At 45.3% G+C, this 22677-nt stretch overlaps 1 protein-coding gene across 1 annotated transcript in view; it reads left to right on the plus strand.

Annotated features, from left to right (window-relative positions):
• The first annotated feature begins 6853 nt into the window (after window positions 1-6853).
• TSPAN2 (tetraspanin 2) overlaps window positions 6854-22677 on the plus strand; it is a 48590-nt gene continuing 32766 nt past the window's right edge. The window contains exons 1-2 of the mRNA XM_074936209.1: window positions 6854-6955; window positions 16961-17063. Of these exons, the coding sequence (XP_074792310.1) occupies window positions 6899-6955; window positions 16961-17063 (160 nt within the window). The 5' untranslated portion in view covers window positions 6854-6898. The remainder of the gene's footprint in view (window positions 6956-16960; window positions 17064-22677) is intronic.

A 22677-nucleotide genomic window follows, 5' to 3' on the forward strand; every position in this document is an offset into this window, starting at 1 on the left:
TTTCCTGAATTAATGGACATGGCCACTACTCGTTCCCTCACATCTTTCCTCAAGACCCATTTCTACCATGATGCTTATGGGAACTCTGCCAACTAATGGCTAGGGTGAGAGGCAATCCATGATAACTTATATTTGTTATGATTCAGAGCCATCAAGTTGTGCACAGAGCTAGCCTGTGTAGCTGTGGGAACTTATTACTGTTACTCTCATCCTCCCTCCTCCTTCTCTGCTGTTGGTTGTATCACTCACTTGTCATGGCTTGTCTTAAATTAGGTCCTGATCCAAAGCTCAGAGTGGTCAATGAGTCTTTCTCTTGACTTCAGTGGCCACTGGATTGGGACATTAGACTATAAGTTCTTGGGGGCTGGGGCTGTGTCTTCCTGTTTGTCTTGATTGGGGCATCCTAAATTTTTATATATATATATATATATATATCCTAAATTATAACAACACAAACTTGATCTAAAAACATGCCTCTAAGCTCAACCTTTGTGCATCCACTTATCAAGTTGGCAAAATTTGACATTCAAAAGAAGCCCTTACAGAAGACAGACATACTGCAGTGCTGGGAGGTGCCTCTCTAGGGTGCCCAGTATTAGAGCTTAACGAAGAAATAAGTACAAAACAATAATGTCCTTTGTACGGACTACGACTTTCTAGTGGCAGGACATGCTCCCTCTTGCTCAGTTAGACCTTTCAGGAGATTGGTGCCTCGTCTTTCTTCTTCAAGGAAAAACTTGGGAAAATTAGAGAAAGAAAGGCAGCTGTTGTAGCAGCAAATGCAATAAAGAACAGAGCTGCTGTGAGTTCAGACTGTAAGATAGAGACATTAGCTTTTTTTCATTGCTCGCCTGAGCAATCCACCAGGTGTGTTGCTATGAAACACTGGGCCCTAGGACTGTTTTCCAACATCAGCTTCTTCTCAGCATATTCATAGCTTAGAGGCAGCTCTCTGCTCAAGCCAAGTAAATACAACTCAGATGAGAAGTGGTGTAATTGCTAACATCCAAAGTATCAAAGCCAAAGTCTTAGTTATAGTCACTGAAAAGGAGTTTCCTATTATCAATCAAAAAGTTCATCCCTGACTTGTAACAATGAATAAAGACACAAAACAGGCTGGGTATGTTTAAATTTAGTGCTGTGGATCAGACTGCAATGGAATCTGTTCTATAAATATCAGATAAAGGAACTTGTCAAATGCATGTGTTAACTGTAAACAATCTACAGCTAGAGGAAAATGAGGCTTTCCTCCTCGAGCAAACCCTAAACCTTATCATTTCATCTGGATGTTTCTCTTCCTCAGCCTGTGTTTGAGTGGGATGGCTATGATCTCTGTCTCTCAGAATACAGGAAACTAGCCCAAGCAAACCTTTGGCAAACAATGGAACAAGGAAGAAAATAAAAACAGAGCCAGTTGTTGGTAGTGTCCTGTTCATTAGCGAGATGGGTATGAGCCTTGCATCAGACCAGAATTACCACTCATCCTGCAGCAACAAAAACTGGCTGCACAGGATTAAAATTCTCCAGGGGAATGGAATTGGGCCCACAAAACCAGAGCTGAATGTGGCCCCATCTTTCCATCTTGTATAGCGTGCAGCAGTGTTACTAGGTGCTGAATCTTTGGGCTTGTCTACACTTACCGGAGGATCAACGCTGTGGTGACTGATGCATCGGCAGTCAATTTAGTGGGTCTAGTGAAGACCCGTTAAATTGACTGTCGATCTCTCTCCCGTCGACTCCTGTACTCCATCTGATTGAGAAGAGTAAGTGGCGTCGATGGGAGAGCATCTCCTGTCAATGTCACATAGTGTGGACCCTGCGGTAAGTAGATCTAACCTACATTGGTTTCAGTTACGCTATTCACATAACTCAAATTGCGTAGCTTAGATCGACTTTTCCCTGTAGTGTAGACAAGGCCTAGGTCTAAACAAGAAAGACCTGACATTTCCATTAATTCCCATCAGGATTGGTAGCACAAAGGAGATGTTGGTTTTACCCAGCAGAAGCTGCAGTCTGCTCAGGTCCTTGCTTCCTCATATATAGGGCCCTACCAAATTCATGCTCATGACAAATGTGTCATGGACCATGAAATCTGGTCTCCCCCTGTGAAATCTGGTCTTTTGTGTGCTTTTACCCTATACTATACAGATTTCCCAGGGGAGACCAGCGTGTCTCAAATTGGGGGTCCTGACCCAAAAGGGAGTTGCAGGGGGGTCACAAGCTTATTTTAGGCTGCTATATAGTCGCCGCCGCTCTCCAGCTGCCCAGCTCCGAAGGCAGCACCGCTGCCAGCAGCAGCGCAGAAGGAAGGGTGGCAGTACTGCACCCCCCCTACAATAACCTTGTGAGTTGCGACCTCCCACACACACACAACTCCTTTCTGGGTCAGGACCCCTACAATTTCAACACTGTGAAATTTCACATTGAAATAGCTGGAATCATGAAATTTACGATTTTTAAAATCTTATGACCGTGAAATTGACCAAAATGGACCATGAATTTGGTAGGGCCCTGCTCATATGTGCTGTTTGTGCCACTCCTTGAGGCAGCAGCTGAGTATTCTTCCAGAGTTAGAACCCTGAGTTGGCGGGGGGCTGGCGTAGCCCCTCCTGTCCCCTTCCTTCTGGTCTTGTCAGAAGTGAGGGGGGTAGGCTGCAATGTAATGTGCTCCAGTGACCCTTGACAGCACAATAGCCTCTTGTTAGCTGCTATTTGCTGGCACAAGTTATGAAGCTACTCGAACTTGTGCCAAGGGCTGGTACAGCCTCCAGGATCGGGAAGTCCAAAAGATGGTGTGAAGGCACTCGTGTCTCCCCCACAAGGCATGCACCACTGAGCCACCTATGGCCCCCTCCCCAGCATGCATCCTAAAGACACCTCTGGCCCCAGAGGCACATTTGGGGATGTAGCCCTCGGCCACAAGCTTTAATCTGAAGAGAGAATTTTATTTTAGCCATTCCTTCTCCCAGCCCAATGTCAGTGCCAAAGGTATGTTCCTGGAGCATGGGTGAGTTGGTAACTGAGGGATTCTGGCGTCTATGGAGCTAGGAACACTTTACAACTCGTGTTGCACAGCACGATGCAGAGGTGCTAGCGCAGGCAGAAGCTCTTATGTTACTGTTTCAGAACTGTGCTGAAGAGCTGGCTGGCTGGCTGGAATGAGACCTGCCTTTTTGCAATATATTTACCACATAAGCCTTTCACCACGTTAAATGAGTTTGCCAGCTCTCATCCTATCTCTACCTGTGCACATCACAAAACCATCAAACAATGTGGTGCATATGGCAGAAGGCCAGGACAGAAACAGCTGGAGGGCTGATGCATTGGAAAAGTGGTGCAGGGTAGATTGGGTTCCAGAATTGAAATACAAAAAGGGAACTGCAGGTCAGCATCTACATGTGATGGCAAAGCTGTGGGGGGATACAAGGATTGGCGTAAACAATTTATATGGAATGGGACAAGTATCTTTTCTTTTTGCAGAAGGAGAGGAGATAAAAATGCAAGATTTGTTCCAAATAAAAATTCAAGAAAAACTCCAAAAGGAGCATTTTCCTTCCAAAGTCGTATGACAGCTGCAGGCTGAGCTGCAGGCCCCTGCCTCCCGCACTGGCAGTAACACCAGCAATGCTTGTCTGTTAGCTGTAGTAAAGTTAAACTACAGAGGCTTTGATTTAAAGGCATTGATTCTTTAATCCAGGTCCTTCTCCTATATCACAGAGCTCCTCTTTAATGTACCATGCTTGCAATTTTTCAGTATTGTTCCATTAAATTTGCAGATATTACACAAAATAAATTAAGCTTTTATTCATACTTCAGATGCTATTTTATTAATCCTCTGACCCAACCCGTGCTTCAAGGAGAGAATCCAAGCCCCAGTGGGGAACTTCTGGGTAGGAAAGTGGACACTGAGTTCTAAGCATCAACATTACAATCACCACACAAGACCATATGCAGCACACAGTGAGAACTGTGTTATTAGCTGGCAGCTGCCTTGATAGCTTTACACTTGATGCCTATTAAGGTAAAGTGTAACTGACTTAGTTCATGGAAAGTTTTCAGCACAACCCTCTTTCACAATATTTTTTTAGAGAAACAAGTATTAGTCTTTCTGCTGTGCACAACTTAATTCTTTCATGAAGCTGAAACATGCAGCATTTATCACCAGAATGATTTTATATTTGTTTTAATTTATGCATCGCTTAAGCAGACAGAATCATCTTGTATAACTGAGTCTTTTTTATTATCTGAAAGGCTTCTGCTTCTCTACATCAGAACCTTAAAGGAAATTAATGATGAAAAGCTGAATTAAGGGAGCATTGATTCAGCAGATCACTTAAGCACATGCTTAATTTTGAGCACAAGTAGTCCCATAAGTTTCAATGGGGCTATTCACATGCTCAACATTAAGCCCATGCTGGAGTGCTTTGTTGGATCCGCCATAAGACATGTTTAGGGTCAGACTCAATCAAAAAGAGGGAACGTTGTGAGTAAGGCTGAAGCTTCCTCCTTAATTGCCTTGTTTTTAATAGTGACAGAAACACTCCTGGACCAGCCCCGCCATGGGTCACTTCTTGGTCACTCACAGCAACAGAGGGAGATTATGTGGCTTTTTTGTTTTGTGCCACAAACTATATTGGATGTTTTTATGAGATTTTGTTTTAATTCTGTGTTTGCTTCATTGCTAATGAAACAGCAGATCCCTGATCAAATGTTTGCAGTCACAATTCAAATCAGAGAGAGGGTTTCCCAAGAAAGTTGCCAGGCTCTAAAGTAGCCAAAAATAAACATTGAAAAATAGTAAAAACAGAAACCAAACCCCAGAATACATCCCTATGTTGTCATGTCACAAAATAGGTTTATTGCATTTAGTACACACACAAGTAAACAGGCCCTTGTTTCCCCCTTTATCTCTCATTTGTACATAAGATCCATATCTCTCTGCCTTGAGAATCTACACTACATTAACCTCTCGAGGGATCTCAGCAGGGAGGCATCTCAGAAATGGAGGCACTAAATGCAAAAGCAAACTCGATAGGTGAAGTCTCCCTATAAAACTGTTTTATTACAACACAAAATGGAAAGTAAACACTTGATACATTCAATATTTGGATAAAATGTTTAATATTAAGGGTCCTTTTCTCAAAAACATCTGCCTCACCTTGTGACCTCTGGCAGAGGCCCACAAAGCAGTCTCAGTCTCTGACATGTTCCTTCTCAAAGCTCCTGTGGGTGTGGGAAGGGCTGCTGAAAAGCCTCTGTCAGAGCCACATGGAAGAGACTTGAATAATATACCATACACACACTGTAATCAGAGGAGAGTCACACATGTACAACACTTAGAAAGGAATAAGCAATTGCACAAAACTACAAAAATGGGAAATGATTGCCTCGGAAGGAATACTGCAGAAAAGGATCTGGGAGTTATAGTGGATCATCACAAACAGCGTCAAGAATGTAATACTGCTCAAGAAAAGCACATGTCATTCTGGGATGCAGTAGCAGGCGTGTAGTAAGCCAGGCAGAAGTAATTATTCTACTCTCCTCACTGATTCTACTCTACTCACAGAGTCCTGTGTCCAGTCTGTGCACCACACTTTGGGAAAGATGTGGACAAACTGGAGAAAGTCCAGAAGAGAGCAACAAAAATTATTAAAGTTCTCGAAAATGTGACTCATAAGGAAAAATTGAAAAAAATTGGTTTGTTTTGTCTGGAGAAGGGGGGGGGCACGATAACAGGCTTCAAGTATATAAAGGGAAGGGTGATAAATTGTTCGTCTTACCCAGTGAGGACAGGGCAAGAAGTAATGGGTTTAAATTGCAGCAGGGGAGACTGAGGATAGACATTAGGAAAAATTTCCTGTCAGGGTAGTTAAACACTGGAACAAATTATTTAAGAAGGTTGTGGAATCTTCATCACTGGAAGTTTTTAAGAATAGGTTAGACAAACACCTGTCAAGGATAGTCTAGATCAGAGGTTCTCAAACTAGGGGCGGTCCGGAATGTATTCTGGGAGGGCATAAGACGCTTTAGGGGTAAAAACCTTATTCTCCCTTTTTATCTACAGCAATGAGTAGCAAAGTGGATTCCTCTGGACGTATCAGGTCCTCAGAAAGCGCTGTGCATTTTCATGCAAATCCCAGAAAGCACAAATCTGAGCAGCTAGGATTAGGAAAGTATCTTTAACATTTTCCCTTTTAGAAATGTTCTATCCTTGAGTTTCATGGAGTGAACTCCCCCAGCAACAAAGCACTACCACCATCCTTGCTCCACGTGCGGGGCACACTTCTCTGCGTGCCCTCTCTGCTACAAACAGAGCAGTGTCTGTATCAAAAGCAAAACACCCTCCCTCCCTAATCACAATCTGGGGCGCACACGCTGCTCCCCGGATGTCAGACGGCATTAAGGACATGAACAAACTCCGGCAACCTCCAGGAACGTATGCCAGGGAGGTGCTGGGATCCTCCAGCGAAGGAGGGAGGAGCAGAAGCCTAGAGAGAACAGGAGAGAAGTAAGGGGGCTGCTCAGGGAGTCCTTGGGAGCAATCCCCAGCTGCCCGCCAGGGCAGGCCAGCGGCTGAGAGGAGGCAGGTGGGAACCTGGAGCCTTTTCTTTGCAATCCATCCCAAGGGCTGTCGAGGAGCCCTGCCCCGGGCGGCCCAGGGCGCCTGTCCCGTGCTTGGCCCCGGCTGCGGGCCAGGCTGGCTGCAGCCGCGCACCGGCAGGGGGGAGTCGCTGCAAAGCCCTCACCAGCCCCAGCGCCGCCGCCGGCTGCCCGGCACCAGGGGCGGGCTCTGCTCCTGCCCGCCCCCGCCGGGCCATGCCCCATCCTCTCCCTGCACCTGCCTCCCCCCGCGCCCCGGGAGCTGCCGGCGAGTCGGGGCGCGGAGCCGGAGCCCGCCATGGGCCGCCTGCGCTGCATCAAGTTCCTGCTCTTCGCCTTCAACTTCGTCTTCTGGGTCAGTGGGGCCGGGCCGGGCCGGGGCGCCCGGGAGCCGCGCTGCGGGCAAGGGGCTGCTCCGCGCGCCCCGGATGGCCACAGCAGGCTGGGACCGGGGGGAGCTGGGGGACCGGGGTCTCTGTGGGGCGGGAGCTGGGAGGAGTCTGCAGGGCTCGCTTGTCATGCTGCTGTGCCACCCTCACCCTGCGGGCAGGACTGGCACCCACATCTGCTTCTTACAATCCCCCTGACCCGCGGAACCCCTTTCCGAGCTGCTCCCCGCCCCCCAACACCCACTTCTCCAGGGACACCCACAAGCCATCGGCCAGGCGGGGAGGGGAGCACTGGGGGGCGCCCTCTGGAGCCTGCTGGACCGCTGACCTCCAGGTAGTTAATCAGAATGAAAAGGAAATGTACATTTGACTGTGATATTTTCTACTCGGTTTGGGGGATCCCTTTACTGCACCCTTCACATGTTTTTCTCTTTGGGCTCGTGAGGTCTTCATGCCAACAGCTGTTTCTGTCTGTGCGGCATGTCAGTGCTATGCAAATGATAAACACCGCCCCAGTCCCCTGGGGCAGACGCCACAGCTCGGCACCCACTGAGACACATGTCAGCCTGGCCTTACCCTGGATTTTGGTTTGGTGCTTGCAAAGGAGGTCAGACTAGATGATCATAATGGTCCTTTCTGACCTTAATATCTATGAATCTTAATAATATCTATGAATTTTGCAGGCACAAATAATTATGGATGCTGTTTACATCACTTAGACACAACCAGGTATTTAGGCATCTACAGATCAGGAGGAAATCTTGCCCATTCTATTTAAAGCATGCAGCTGCAAAGTAATAATATTTGTAGGTATGTTCATTGGGGGTGCTAAAAATATTGTCTTTTAGAATGCAGTCTTCCTTCATAGAAACAACCCTTAATTTCAGCATCCCCACAATCACAGTGCTGAGGGAGTAGTCACCAAGCCCTAGGTGCAGTTTTGGGTACACAAGTTGACTAATAGGCTTGCATAGTGTCTTTGGCAGTTTGGCTTAAGCTTCTCAAACTCTGCTCTTGATCCTGTAAACATTTTGTTCTGTGACGCTCATTAGCAAGAATATTTTGCTTTTGACATAAAACACACACACTCTTCTCCCCCAGTTCTAAATACCTACCAGTGTTACCAGCAGCTAGAACAAAATAGCTAGTGATCTGTAGTGAAAGAGTATATGTGGGGTTTTGCCCAACCATACAGCAATAGAAATAAAGAACTTCATCTGTACATGTTGGTTTAACAAAAATCATAGCTGTTTATTCCTTGGCATTGTTCTGGAAATTGGTATTTTCCCAGTACTGTGCTGGTATCTTGGCTTGGGCAGTGCTGATAATCATGAATCAAAAGGGAAGCAAAACCATCCATTGTTGGAAACCACGGCTCTAAATATGGAAATATTACTACAATTATGTAAAATTGCTTATTTGCATGTTTTGTCCAGTGTAGTTCCCATGTGGAGCTTTATTAAGCCTCCATGTTAGAATGTGAGAGCGTGGACCTTTGGTCTTGCAGCGGACACACCTTGTCTTGGTGATGTGGTAATAGGAGATGCTCTTGTTTTACACATAACCAACACAGGAAAGAAGGATAAGTATCTCACCCAGTTGCAACAGTCACAGGATATGTTTGTTTCAGCACTGTGACTTTGCTCTAACACTGTGGGAAGCAAATTTCTGGGCAGTGCACATATACATCAAAAGAAAGCTATATTATTTATGTATTACTTCAGATTTAACTTTTAAAACATGCCTATCCAGTACTCTGGGCTCCTTCTTTTTTGTTGTTGTTGTTTTATTTTTTATAAACCTTAGGAAATGCCTCATCACGGAACAAAATATTCTTGATACAAAGAGAGGCAAAACTCAGCTGAGACAGCATCTTTCTTTAAAAATATAAAATGGACATAGTTAACTTTCAGAGGTGCGCAGTTCCCCACCAGTCAAACAGTAAATCTACAAGCCAAGACATCACACACATGCCAGCACCAAGCTCTTGTGACCTGAGCCTATGAATCTGTCATCTGCTGCTTTTACAAGTTCACTTTATGAGACAAATGCTTTCCATCACAGTGTGGTCAGTTCATTGAACAGCATCCTGATATGGTGATGAAACATCATTCCATTGCCGCACCATACTGATATGGGATGATGTTGCACCAACCCTCAAAACTTGAGGGCCCCTAATGGCCACTGGAGGGAAAGCGTAGCACAGTCTCTGTTCTAAGGGGCTGCTCAAAATTAGGAGGCCCAGCTATGAGCAGGCTCCTTCAGTATACAGATATGTGTACACACCTACCATTTTTGATCACTAGGGGTGACTAGACATTCAGGGAACTATCTACTTGCACACACAAACACGTTCCGTGTATTATCAATGAGGGTAACTGGGTTTCCCACACATACATTCCATTTCATCTCGGTACTTTTTAGTGCCCTCATTACCATAGTATATGAGTGCCTTCCAGTAGTGCATTAGATGGTGAGAGTAGTATTTGTCATCTGTGCTCCATTTCATCTCCCCATCACACAGCACAAAGAATAAATAATAATAATGTGTCAGGGCAGTGCCCAGGAGCCCCCGCGTGGACCAGGACTCCATTGAGCTAGACGCTGTACAAACACAGAACAAAAAAAAGGTCCCTGCCCCAAGGAGCTTACTGTCTAAGTAAAAGACGAGAGACAACAGGTGGATATGGACAGATGTGAATAAAAGGAAACAATGAGACAGTATTGGTCAGTGTGGCAGGCAGTGGTCTCAGCACATCTGCACAAGAGCGACCTGAGGCTCTTCAGATGCACACCCAGTTCACACCATATGTTGCCAGTTGAGTTTTGGTCATAAGAACATAAGAACGGCCATACTGGGTCAGACCAAAGGTCCATCCAGCCCAGTATCCTGTATTCCAACAGTGGCCAATGCCAGGTGCCCCAGAGGGAGTGAACCTAACAGGTAATGATCTAGTGACCTCTCTCCTGCCATCCATCTCCACCCTCTGACAGGCAGAGGCTAGGGACACCATTCCTTACCTATCCCGGCTAATAGCCATTAATGGACTTAACCTCCATGAATTTATCCAGTTCTCTTTTAAACCCTGTTTTAGTCCTAGCCTTCACAACCTCCTCAGGCAAGGAGTTCCACAGGTTGACTGTGCGCTGAGTGAAGAACTTCCTTTTATTTGTTTTAAACCTGCTACCCATTAATTTCATTTGGTGGCCCCTAGTTCTTATATTATGGGAACAAGTAAATAACTTTTCCTTATTCACTTTCTCCACACCACTCTATATACCGCTATCATATCCCCCCTTAGTCTCCTCTTTTCCAAGCTGAAAAGTCCTTGCCTCTTTAATCTCTCCTCATATGGGTCCCATTCCAAACCCCTAATCATTTTAGTTGCCCTTCTCTGAACCTTTTCTAATGCCAGTGTATCTTTTTTGAGATGAGGGGACCAATCTGTACGCAGTATTCAAGATCTGGGCGTACCATGGATTTATATAAGGGCAATAAGATATTCTCAGTCTTATTCTCTATCCCTTTTTTAATGATTCCTAACATCCCGTTTGTTCTTTTGACTGCCGCTGCACACTGCGTGGACATCTTCAAAGAACTATCCACGATGACTCCAAGATCTTTCCGATAGTAATCAAAACATCAGATGGCTCATCTAAAGTTATAGAAGATAAACATGTTTCCTTAGCACTTGTGTGTACTTTAAACGTCACTGGCTTTTTAAGTCCTTTATTCAGTGGCTTGTAAGTTTCTAGCAAAATTATCTTTTGGGCTGCATTTTCCCATTTTTCTTTTCAGTGGTGCTTTAAAAATTATTATGCAGGTATTTTGGAATGGAGTGAGGGGGATTTCTGCTCTTTAAAAATAAAATCTTACTCATGACTTTCTCTGCCTGGATAACTCAAAGCCAGTTTGGATAAAAGTTGCCGTCTGTCATCCTGTGCACCCACATGGCGCAGGTGCAGATGTTCTAGAGATGCAATAGATACATAGATTAGATAGAGGTGTGGGTTTGCTATGTCTGCAAAAAAACAAAAATAGTTTCCAAGATGAAGAAGTTACAAACAGGTGAAAACTGCATCCCACACATACCAGTGTGTGGTATGTCATTTGCCTACCAGAAAAGGCAGGGCAGTTTTCCACATTCAGTCAAACATTGCAAGACACTTAAAGTACCCCAAAGTACTGCCAACCATACTAATAAAATTCTGCTCCCCCTGTATTACTAAGACCTTCTGTTTAGGAACAGATTGTTGTCAGTCACTGGAGTGGTCTTTTCAGACTGGGTATGTGCAGGGTCCTCGAGAGACTTTGCATACACCAAACGTGGCAAGAGTCCCCCTGTCTTTGAGTTGGCAGTGTAAGGAGCACAGTTGTGTTGGAGTCTTTCTGGATGTCATTGCTCTAGAGGTCGTGGAGTGGAACTCCGAAGCAAATGTGCCGTGTAACAATGCATGTTAGAGCTTGCTGTTAGTGCAGCTTCCAAGGCTGAGGTTTTATTTGCACAGAAGTCAGGAATACAAGGTACTTTAGCTGCAGGGGGGCTTAGTTGTTGTTGCTGTGGGAACCGTCACTTTGAATCCCTGCCTTTAGTGTGTTTAATGTCTTACCCTTATTGCATCAGCCTAGCTTTTGCCTTTAATATAGTTTTCTTTGCAGGAGTTTGTGCAGGGTGCCAGTGCACAATTTAAGACACACAGTGAAGTATCTATCGTAGTTTTAACAACAGGGCCAGTTCTCATGATGTCTAGTTGAATACAAGCTAAGGAAGCTCTGCAATAATACAGCCGTTAAGGATAGTCTTAGGCTAAAAGGCCCTTGCCCAGGGCACCTCTTCACATTTTTACTCTCTTTGACCTCTCAGCTGGAATCACACCTGTTGCTCATTGCCCCAGTGTCCAATAGTCCAGGGGCCACACCTCTCACTCACTCCCCAAGTCCTGTCCAGCTTGGGGGCTGCACCTCTCACTGATCCCAGGCACATCCTGACCTGTAGGCTGTGCAGGGAGCCAGTAGCCCATTTTCTTTCTCTGTGCTTTCTCGTTGGAGTTGCTCCTTGAGCAGAAGGAGGTTATAATGTTGGTTAGCGCTGTGATGGCTTTGATATCTACAAACACAAGATGGCTTAGATTTTCTACCGCTGGAAAGCAGGGAGAGGACTCAAAGTCTGCTAACCAACGCCATGGCTTGACAACTCCTGACAGCCTCTGGAGAAGTTTGCTATACACACAGGACCTCAGCTCCCATAATTGCAGAACAATACAGCAGGGTTTAATGGTATTGTTATTAGGGATATAAATACCGTTGAAGAAGTTAATCGTTTAAACGATTAAAATATTTTGTTTAAACGGTTAACCAATTAACGCGCCAGCGGCTGGGGCAGCTCCAGGTGGTGCTGCTTCGGCTGGCGCGGGGCTGCTGGGTCCAGCCAGCTGGCTCAGGGGTTAACAATTAAGGCATGTTAACCAGTAAGACTAATGTTAACATTTTATATCCCTAGTTGTTATCAACAGTGTAGTTAAAGCTCTTTGCCAGATATCCAAGCTCTCAGGGAGAGCTGCTCTGGATAAAATTGCCTGGGGTAGTACTTATCTTCCAGTTTGATTTGTGATAATATAAAAGGATTTCTTTGCCATCAGCAATTTCTGTCTGTTGTAGGCAGGTGATTTCCTAGAATTATACCATTAGCATGACCTGCATGTTGTAAAAGTGTTCAGTACTACAGGGCAGGGCTCTCACTTTTTCCATAGTATGGGCCCCATCATAATAGGTTGTCTTTCAGACCCTTCTCTTCCCATTCAGGTTCAAGTACCATCCTCTGGCAGATACAGCCATTGGTTACCTAGAGAAGTGATTTTAGGAAGCCTTTGCATATTTGTAGCTTTTAGTGTGAGAAGTGTTTGTCCATTTTAAAAAAAAATAGTTACTCACAGAGGCTGCTCCAGCTTTGCATTTCATCTCCCCTCACATCCACGCTGTTTCTCAGTTGGAAACAAGGAGGAAAACCAGCACCAGGTCACCAGGCAGCTCTTTGTGGACCCAAGTTTGGGAACCTCAGACACAGGACACTTCAATTGCACTTTAAATAATTTAACCAAAGCTACATTCTCAGCAGAAAGTATGTGATACTGTAACACTGACCCTATATAAAACCCATTCACAGCTCCCTGCCTCTGTACACTGGGGGAGAGGATGCTAAATAGGACAACATTCTCTGTCTTCTTTCCTACTGCTAACTCGCCAAGTCTGCAGAGCTTTCTTGTGACTGAAGTTCTATCCAGTATGAAACATGCCATTGTCCGTACAGAAAATATTTGATCTCATTCAAACAGCCTTCTGCCTGTTTAGCAGTTCAGTGGGGCTTGCCCAGAGCTACCTCCATCAGTATCTAGTAGAAAATGTATTCTGAATCCAAAGTATTGTATATACTTGTAATTTTCCCCATGAACTAATGTTGCAAATAACCTCTCCTAGGTTATTCTGACAGAAGGGCTGTAACCTGTTAGTCAGCTGATTGGTATGTATCCTTGTACCTTCTCCTTTGGTACTGCTTAAAAGCCTTCTAGAAACACAGACTTGCTCTGATCGCTGCTTTGTATCCTGAGCAGGGAGATTCAGACTAAATATGGTGCAGACTATGGAACCCAAGCTTGTTAAACAACTAAAGGATAATAAAGGCATTTTCTTTCATGGTATCACTTTTGGGGGGGCAGTCTTGCTATCACTGTATTTACGTCTCTCACCTAACAGTCCCCCTTCTGTAAGGTTTCCCATAAAGGAAGGAAAGAAGAAATCTGTTGTGACTGATGGAGCCACACTGGCAACTAAATGATACAGCTTTGGGTAGCAGGCACACTTAAAGGGAATATTTGTGTTTGCCTATAGTAGCTCTCCTATTGAAATTGCTTCTCAGTTAAGAGCCTTTACAGTCGCACTCAATGAAAGACATGCAACCCACTCTGACTGGATGCATGTTTCCTAGGCAAGTCTGGGGTCCCTTCAGCCAGCTGTGGGTAATTTAGGAAAAGTTGATTCCATAGAGACATTTCTACCATGTATGCCATTTGCAATTTCATACTCTGCAGTTATCCTGAAGTGTGGTTAACTACTGAAAGTCTAGCGGGCCCAATTCATGGCACTAATGACACAGAAAACACACATTTCCAGGGCAGTACATTAGCATCTTAATAGAATTATTTAAAAGGACACATACTTTTTAAATAGCTTTTCACTCTTTCCCCTTTCTTTTCCATACTCTGTCAGAAGCTGCAAAATAGACCTTCTACCTTACAGTTTCAGCCTTTTCTTTTAGGCAAATATAGGTGGGGTATTTTCCCTTTTACCTTGTAGGTTTTGAATAAGGTTAAATTGAACACAGCTCCTTTTTTGTTTAAGTGCCACAGTTCCAATGTATACAGTGCCAGCGTGCACAGTGCACTGGGAGTTCTGTTACTCAGCTGCAGCTGTGAATCCAACGGGACCAGTACAAAGCTTTGTGTTATGTGATTTCATGAGAATAATGGCTATTGTGTCTTGTTTAATGTATTGAGAAAGAAGATAGGTTTCAGTCTCTCTGTTCTTGATTGGCTGGGAAGTTGCTTTACATGTACACAACTCTGACACTATCAGTCAGAAAACTTGGCTGAACCTAGAAGGGCACATGTAGCCCAAGTAAGCCTGATTTTCCCAATAACTCCTACTGGTGACCCTAATAATCCTAAGGCTAGCCCATGAGTCTGGCTCAGGAGTCTCTAGCAGTATGATCAGGGCACTTGGGGACGCTTGGCTTGTGTACAATGATGAAGTTCACTCCAGTCCATTTGCCTAGGGAAGGCTATGTCTCTGTGTAGGTAGAGTTAAGCCAGGCCTTAGAGTCAGTCCAACAGTTTGCCTTCTTGTCCTGTTGCTCATTTTCAGACCATCCTCTCAAGTGCTGCGTCCAGTCTGTGCTGAATTCACTTGCACCAGTATTGAACAGGTGCACAGTAGGGTGAGAGAGACCCAGACAGACCCATCTTTGGCATCTACTGTCAGTTAGATGCCAAAGATGTGATGAAGCAGTGGGCTCCCCCACTCTCCTCCAGGTTAGGCAGTGGCTGCAGATATTGGCTCTGGACTCTGTCAACAGTGTTTGTTCTGTTCTGTGTTGGCTTCATCTTTACCTAAATTAGCTTTGTGAGCTGAAATCTCTTGGTATTGGCCCTGAGCTCTGGTTTGCAGGGTCATTCTGAAGCCTCCTGTCCCCACATTGGTGGAGCCCTGGCAGAATTGCCCTTAACAGCCAGGCTGATGTCTGTTGTTTTCATGGTCCTCTTTGAAGCATCTGGATTTGATCCATGCTGATGTGACAGGTTCAGCCGGATAACAGAGAAGGTATTTTTGCCCTTATCTACCATAGGAGTGTCCTCTGCGGAGCACCAGGAAATCGGCCATTTCTGCATTGACAGTGCACTTAAATGCTCTGCACTCAATTCCTCTTGGGGAGCATTGGGTCTGATCCTGCAAAGTGCTGAACACTTCAACCCAATAACATTAGTGGGAGCTGGGGGACTCCTCAGCTCCCAGAAGAGGCTTAGCACTTTGCAGAACTGGGCCCATCATCTAAACATTTCTCCTGAGCTGACATCCCATTGCACTGGGTTTGTATTTGTATCAAATGGGATTCTTCTTGATGTTTGAAAAAACTGATACCTTCTTTGCTAGACACGCGTATGGTCAGAGTGTCCCTCATTGGGACGGTGCCCCTAGCTCCCTGCTGGGGCTCTGGGTTCAGTAGTGAAGACTGTCCTGTACTAAAATGCCATTGTTACTCCCTGTAGCACTAAGGTTGTCCTTGGCGGCCTCCCTTCCAAGGGCTGATCAGACCTAGCCCTGCTTAACTTCAGTACATTCCCCCCAGTGAAGTAGGATCCTTTTTCGGAATCTTTTCTTCCTGGTTTGAACGTGCCCCTAATCAGAATCTGGCTTGTCTCGTGAGGACAGTGCCATTTGGCACTTGGAGCTCCTGAAACAGAGAGACTGTCGTTTATAACCGAGGCGGGGGAGGAGTGTGTGCCCTGGCTTCATCTTCCTCAGAGTTTCAAAGCAGCCACAGGCTGGGCCCATTGCATCTGTGCTCCTCCTGACCATGCAGCAGGGCTAGGGACACACTGGCAGGGGACTCGCCCAGCTCTAATGTCTGTTTATTCAGCTTCACAACAGCCACAAGATTTTGGTTGAAAAACAGTCAGTGAAGTTATTCCTCTCCCAGTAGCTCTGTCTGTGCCAAGCAAGCGTGGGCCGGCAGCACCATCTCAGCTCCTGGGGATGCACCAATTCCATAGACCTCAGACTTATGTTCTGGGCTTAGAGTAGGCTTGGTTGACCTGCCTTCAAATTACTCCAGTTGGGTATCTGTGGTGGTAAGGAGCGGAATAGGGAGTGGCTGTGGGGCTAGGAGGGAATGAAGAGAGAAGAGGAAAATGAGCTTTTCTCATCAGGGAACTTTCCATTCGGTGTTTTTACACCACCAGGATACACCCAAGTAAGTAACAGCACATTGAGCGAATTCTCCAAATTCTGCCTGTTTGGACTTGCGGGAACTAGCTGTGGCAGCCTGAGCACTGGCTCTCTTCCCCTATGCCTCTGTTTGGGCCCTATCATTTTCTGTGGCACTCAGAACCTACAAGGCTGTTTGGGGCCATTTTGATGAATGTATGAGGTTGGTTCTTTGTAATGTTTGAAAGTCATTAATGGGTTAAAAAGCACCGTGGTGTTAAAGAGCCAGAGGAGAGGATGAGGCAAGTTGTTCTGTAACAGAAATTCATTGGTATCCAATATTGGGAGGGGCCTGCTGAGTTCTGTGACTTTGTAATCCTGCGGTTTTGGAGTTTCCGGGAAGCACAAGGAGTCACCCGTTGTAGCTCTTTGGCATGCTCCAGCTCTTTCTGGCCCTTTGCAGTTGTTATTAACTGGTCTGTTTGCTTTCCAGCTGGCAGGGTTGGCTGTCATTGCCTTTGGACTATGGCTGCGATTTGGTGGGGTCCTGAGAGACTTAACTTCAGAGGAAAAATCCCCAGAGTACTTCTACATGGGTAAGTTAAGGCACTTAGACTTTGGCTGTATCTCCAACCTCAGTTTCACCAGCAGGTATGATCCCAAACACTACTCTACACTACACATACAAAAATGGTGCTTAAAAGGTCTGACAGGTGAATGACACTAACCTTGTCTCCTGCCCTTCCCATGGCACATTAAGTGACAGCCTCTCTCAATTCTCTCCTTGGCAACAACTTTTGCAGACCTGAATTAATTCCTAAATATGATTTCATAGTTGAATTTTTCTGTAATGCTGATGCTCATGAAACAGAAACTGGGAAGGATTGTGCACTCATTCAGGTCTGCCTACCACAGCACCCTTTGAGGCCTTTCCTTTCCCATGCTAGCCAGCAGCATGGTGAAATTGGAGTGATCCATATCCTGCCACATTAGAAACAGTGGCAAGAACATGTTTCCATGAGATTGCAACAGGATCATTTCTGCATATTTCAGGTACAGCTCCAAACACAATGGGAGGACTTACTGCTCATCGCTTCTTCTTGCCCCTGCACACACAGGCCCTCAGTGTTGTCTCAGTGGAATTGGAACAAATCCTCTCATGGTTGAAAAGTAGAAGTGCACTGTCATCACCTCCAGAATTGTTCCCACAACCTAAGCAGTGACTAGCCCAGCTCCTCAGCCCTAGGGCGCTTTACTTCGTCTTATGTAAATTTAAAGATGTAATTTTTCCAAAGCTCCAGATGTGCTTTTCAAGCACTGTTGGGGTGTTCTGGGGGCTCCAGATGTTACATGTATATTATGTGCCTAACTGGTTATTGTGCATTGGTTGCCTGTGGTTTCATACTTCCCATTTCTTCATCCATCCATTTCCAATTGTGAGACACCTCCCATGCCCTTGATTTGTTTCCCCTTTCCTCTCTGATCACGTTAGGAGAAGTCAGATTCAGTCTATTTTAAGCTTTAAGCAGGTTCACTCAATGCAATCTGATTATCACACTCATTTCATCCTTCTCCAATGCCAAGTGCAGAGCAGCAGCTGGGGATCTCCAGCGAGAGAGAGAAAATCCTGGCTGCTCGTGTAAGAGTATTAAATATGAATCACTGGAGGAGTTGAATGCCTGCCAGAAGTGAAAGCTGATCCAGCGGCAGTGCACGGCACCAGTTATTTCTACCCTGGAGTCTTAGTCCAAGTTTAACCTTCTCTCCAGTTACCTTTAAATGACCATTGTACAGTTAAGAATTGACCCAAACCCCAGTCTCTTGGTGGGTCAAACCCACTTCTTCAGATGCATGGAGTGAAAAGTACAGATACAGGCATAAATATATATTGACACATGAAGAGAAGGGAGTTACCTTACAAGTGCAGAACCAATGTTGAAGGCCAATTTAGTCAGGGTGGATGTGGTCCACTCCCAATAATTGATGAAGAGGTGTCAGTACTAAGAGAGGGAAAATTGCTTTTGTAGTGAGACAGCCACACCCAGTCCCTATTCAAGCCCAAATTGATGGTGTTAAGTTTGCAAATGAATTGTAGCTCTGCAGTTTCTCTTTGAAGTCTGGCCATCATGTACAGCCCCTAGCTAAAACCTCTCCAGCCAAACTGGACAGTTTCCATGTAAAAGGATACATGGACACAAATCAGACATCAGGAACGGTAACATACAAAAGCCAGTAGGAGAACACTTCAATCTCCCTGGACACTCAATAACAGATCTAAAAGTAGCCATTCTTCAACAAAAAAACTTCAAAAACAGACTTCAAAGAGAAACCGTAGAGCTACAATTCATTTGCGAACTTAACACCATCAATTTTCCCTCTCTGGGTATTGACACCTCCTCATCAATTATTGGGAGTGGACCACATCCACCCTGACTGAATTGGCCTTCAACATTGGTTCTCCACTTGTAAGGTAACTCCCTTCTCTTCATGTGCCAAAATAAACCTCTTAATGTAGATTCCATCATCCTTGCTATGCAAAAAGTAGTTTCCTCTGGTGAATGCATAGTGGCATTTCTGAAAAATTTAAGCTGCTGCTGTAGCCTTAAATGGAAATTCCAAGTGTTATTTAGATTTTGGTCATTTGAGCAGAGGCTTTGAGAATGTCCTTGTAAAAGTTCAGCTGTATCTCCTGATCCAAAACTGGATTTAATTTCTGCCACGCTAATTTTCTTTGACTGGGTATTTGTAGAACCCCTACACTGCAGTACCTATCTGCTAAGAGGGAAAGTTGAGGAACAGGACAGAAATGTACTGGGAAGTCCTTTGAACTTACACTGTTGCCTGCCCCGTGTCCAGTCAAATCCCAGCTGAATAGTACTGTGGCCTTTGGGCAATCTGGCAGGGCTGTGCTATTAGCAAAGATTTTAGCACCCTCTACATCATGAAGAGCTAGGAAGAGAGTCAGTGTTTCTCTGTGCAGCAGGTTGTTCTGTTTAGGTGCTTGAACCTCACCCATTGCTGAGGTGCCCCAAGCACTTGACTCTCATTGTAACTTTCAGTTATGAATCAACCCTCCCATTTTGTCCACTGGGGCCTATTCAGAGAGATTCCAGGAGTCTCATTTTTCCAGGGGGTGCACAGGAGCTGTGTATGTATCTTCTGTTCCAGACAAACTGGCCCCTTCATGCTGACAGCCAGGATTTTGCAGCACTAAGTCCTAGTGCAGAGTGTGTTTGTGCTATGGAAGGGGCTGCTGCTCAAGGGCACTGCTGTCATCAATGTGACAGGGAGATATAAATATGTTTGGTTATATTAAAAATCTTTCCTCCAGCCTATTTATAATAGCAGCTCTGCAGCCAGTTTCTCCAAGCCTGAGGATCCAGATCTTCACCTGTAATCATATCAGCTCAGAGGCAGTACTGGGGTCTGCATTAGAGCTGCTTTCAGAGTCTGCTCTGTAGCTATGTTAGAGGTAGCTTTTGCACCATTCTGTCCTTTTGGCATGCACCACGTGGCAGGGAAAGGTGAGCAGTAAGGAACAGCTTAGCAATATGCACACTTGACATAGGGGAGACTCTAGAGAACCAGGAAGAGAAAAAATCTACTCTACTGAAAATGATAAGAAGACCAAGAGGAAAGCATTAGATCAGTGAGTATAACATCTGCTGTGGGACATCCTGGGAGAGCTCCTGGGGACCCCAGTCTGATCAGCATAGGACTGTTCTACACTCCATTTTTGTACCACTAGAACTATATCAGTTTAGAAAGAGAGATGGCTGAAGCGGTGCAACTCTCTAATGTGGACAGTTCTACTGGCATAAAGGTGCTTCAACATGAACTAGACTGATATAAGGACCTTTACACTTGTATAACTGCATCCACACTAGGTAGCTACACCGCTTTAAACCATTTCCAAACCAGTTTATAGAAGTACAAAAATGGGGTGTAGACCAGCTCATAAACTCGGTCATGGGATTCATGCTGAACTTGGCTGCGTGAGGCTTGTTCTCTGAGGAGATAACTGCTGCAGAAGAGAAGGGTTGTGCAGGGGGAGTGTTACGCTTAGTTTTAGGGCACTGGCTGTAATCTCCTTCTGAAAGACCGTGGATTGAAGGACGTAGTTAAAACTAGGCAGATGGAATGTAGTTAACAGGCCAAATGGACTATGCCTGTGGTGGGTTCTAAGGCTGTTCAGACTAGCTCCCGGGGAAGACACATTCTGCTCATATGGTACCTGGTTTGAACTGGTTTCCCTCTCACACTTATTTATGGTGGGGGATTTTCCTGCATCTGAAATACTTTAACATGATTGATAATTATACCCCTGTATTTTCCATTTGGCTGGCATGAACCACCCCAATAACCTTGTCCCTCACCAGCAATCCGGCATCTTCTTTGCCCCCTGGATTTAGTTCTGGCCACACTTGCCAAGCAATCCAGCCAACTTTTCAAGCCACTGAAATACTCCTCTTGGTTGGAGACCGACTGGCAATTTTGACATAGGTAGATTTCTGTGTCAGAGGCTCAGGGCCATCTCTGGTTTGGCTTTTTGTCAGTGCTTCAGGTTCCTCATCACAGTTCACAAGAGCAGGATTGGCAGGAAGGGTATATTTTAGCACTATAGTAATCAAATCTTTTGACTCCTGCAGTCTCTCACCCCATATCATTGGGCACGACACGTCTGTTTATGAATGAATACAGCAGAGCAAGAGGAGGCAGCCGTCCTAGGCCTTAGCAAACTGCACGCACTGCCTAGACTGCTTGAGGGTTTTCACACCTGATAGCAGACATGCCAGTGCCTCTATGTTTTACACCATTTCACAGCATGTGTTTTATGTCTCTGCTGTAAGCAGTGAGATATAATGGCAGCATTTTGCTCCAGCTGTGATTATGCTCCCAAACAGTGATTTTTTTCCATTAGATTTCATGATGAATCTTCAAAGTCTCTTTCCTTTAATTATCTTCTTTCTGGGATATGGTTACAGTGCCGGGCTGCTACGATGCAGACACATCTCGTTTGTGTTGTCTGCACCGGTTGGAAGAACAATGATCTGCAGGAAGAGGGAACTCCTTTTGATTGTTTATTTCCTGAGACCATCAGGCCAAGAAATCTGAAAATAAGGGGCTTGCTTTCTTTGGGAAGAAAAATGAGCCAGGTTCACGTGACGCCCTCTAAAGGGGATAATGGCCACGGGCTGAACCCAAGATTTTAGTTGAGTGCATTTCAAAGTGTCTCTGTTCGGTAATTTCCCATTCCTAAGTGAACTTCTCATGCTGGTAGGGATGTTACCTGTGGGGCTGCTGCTTTTAAATTTAAAATGTTAAAACCCAAAATGGAGACAATATGATCCCGTCAAACAGGATGTTAAGTTTGTGACGTGAGAGCTTCTATAGCAGGGAGTTAAAGCAACAATACGGGACACTCCAGCACAAGGGCTCCCAGACCAGCCCTCTCAGCCGCCCACAGAGTCAAGTTAGAATTCCCTGTGTGACGCTCTGAGGAATCTCTCTTCCCTGTGGCAGTTGGGATGTTCAGCCTCATGGGTCCTAGACTTCCCCAGGTAGGGGCTGGGAACAGAGCCGTCTCCTAGGCTCTGGAGGTCACTTCTCCACTTGTCTGTTAGAACATGAGTCTGTTGATGTTTATGGGACAGTTCGAGACCCAGCCCTTTCCTCCAGATTGGCTGGGCAGAAGGGGAAGGTCTGTGTTCTGGCCCCCCAGAGCAGGCTGACGGACACTCACTGTATATCTCCTAGCAAGTAAAATATTAAACCATAGCATTGTCAGTTACAGTAAGGTATAAACTGAATATAGCCAGTCCATACAGCCTTGAAATGTACTAGGAAAACTGATCTGTGTGAATGAATGAATCAGGCTGGATGATAGCTCCCTGCAGCACACTCTGCTCAGAAGCGCAGCACTCCCTTCACATTACAAGTTCTTCACCACTTTATTACATTGTACTTTCTCCACCCCAGTTATATAATCTGATCATTTGTGGGGGCTAGAGTGGCTGTGGTTGGAAATACCATGAAGGCTGGGGCTCTCCTTTCAGATCACTGAGGAGACTGAATGATCCTGCTAGCTTTGAGTGGCTGTAATGAGACAGTGCATGCTTTAGGATATGAAGTCATGTCTGCAGCAGACGGATATTAGCAGCTTTTCTCCATAGTGGTGGGTGCCCACGCAAACAGGAGCAGCCCAGCAGC

The sequence above is a fragment of the Natator depressus genome, chromosome 21 (assembly GCF_965152275.1).
Source record: "Natator depressus isolate rNatDep1 chromosome 21, rNatDep2.hap1, whole genome shotgun sequence".
NCBI classification, from domain to species: Eukaryota; Metazoa; Chordata; order Testudines; family Cheloniidae; genus Natator; species Natator depressus.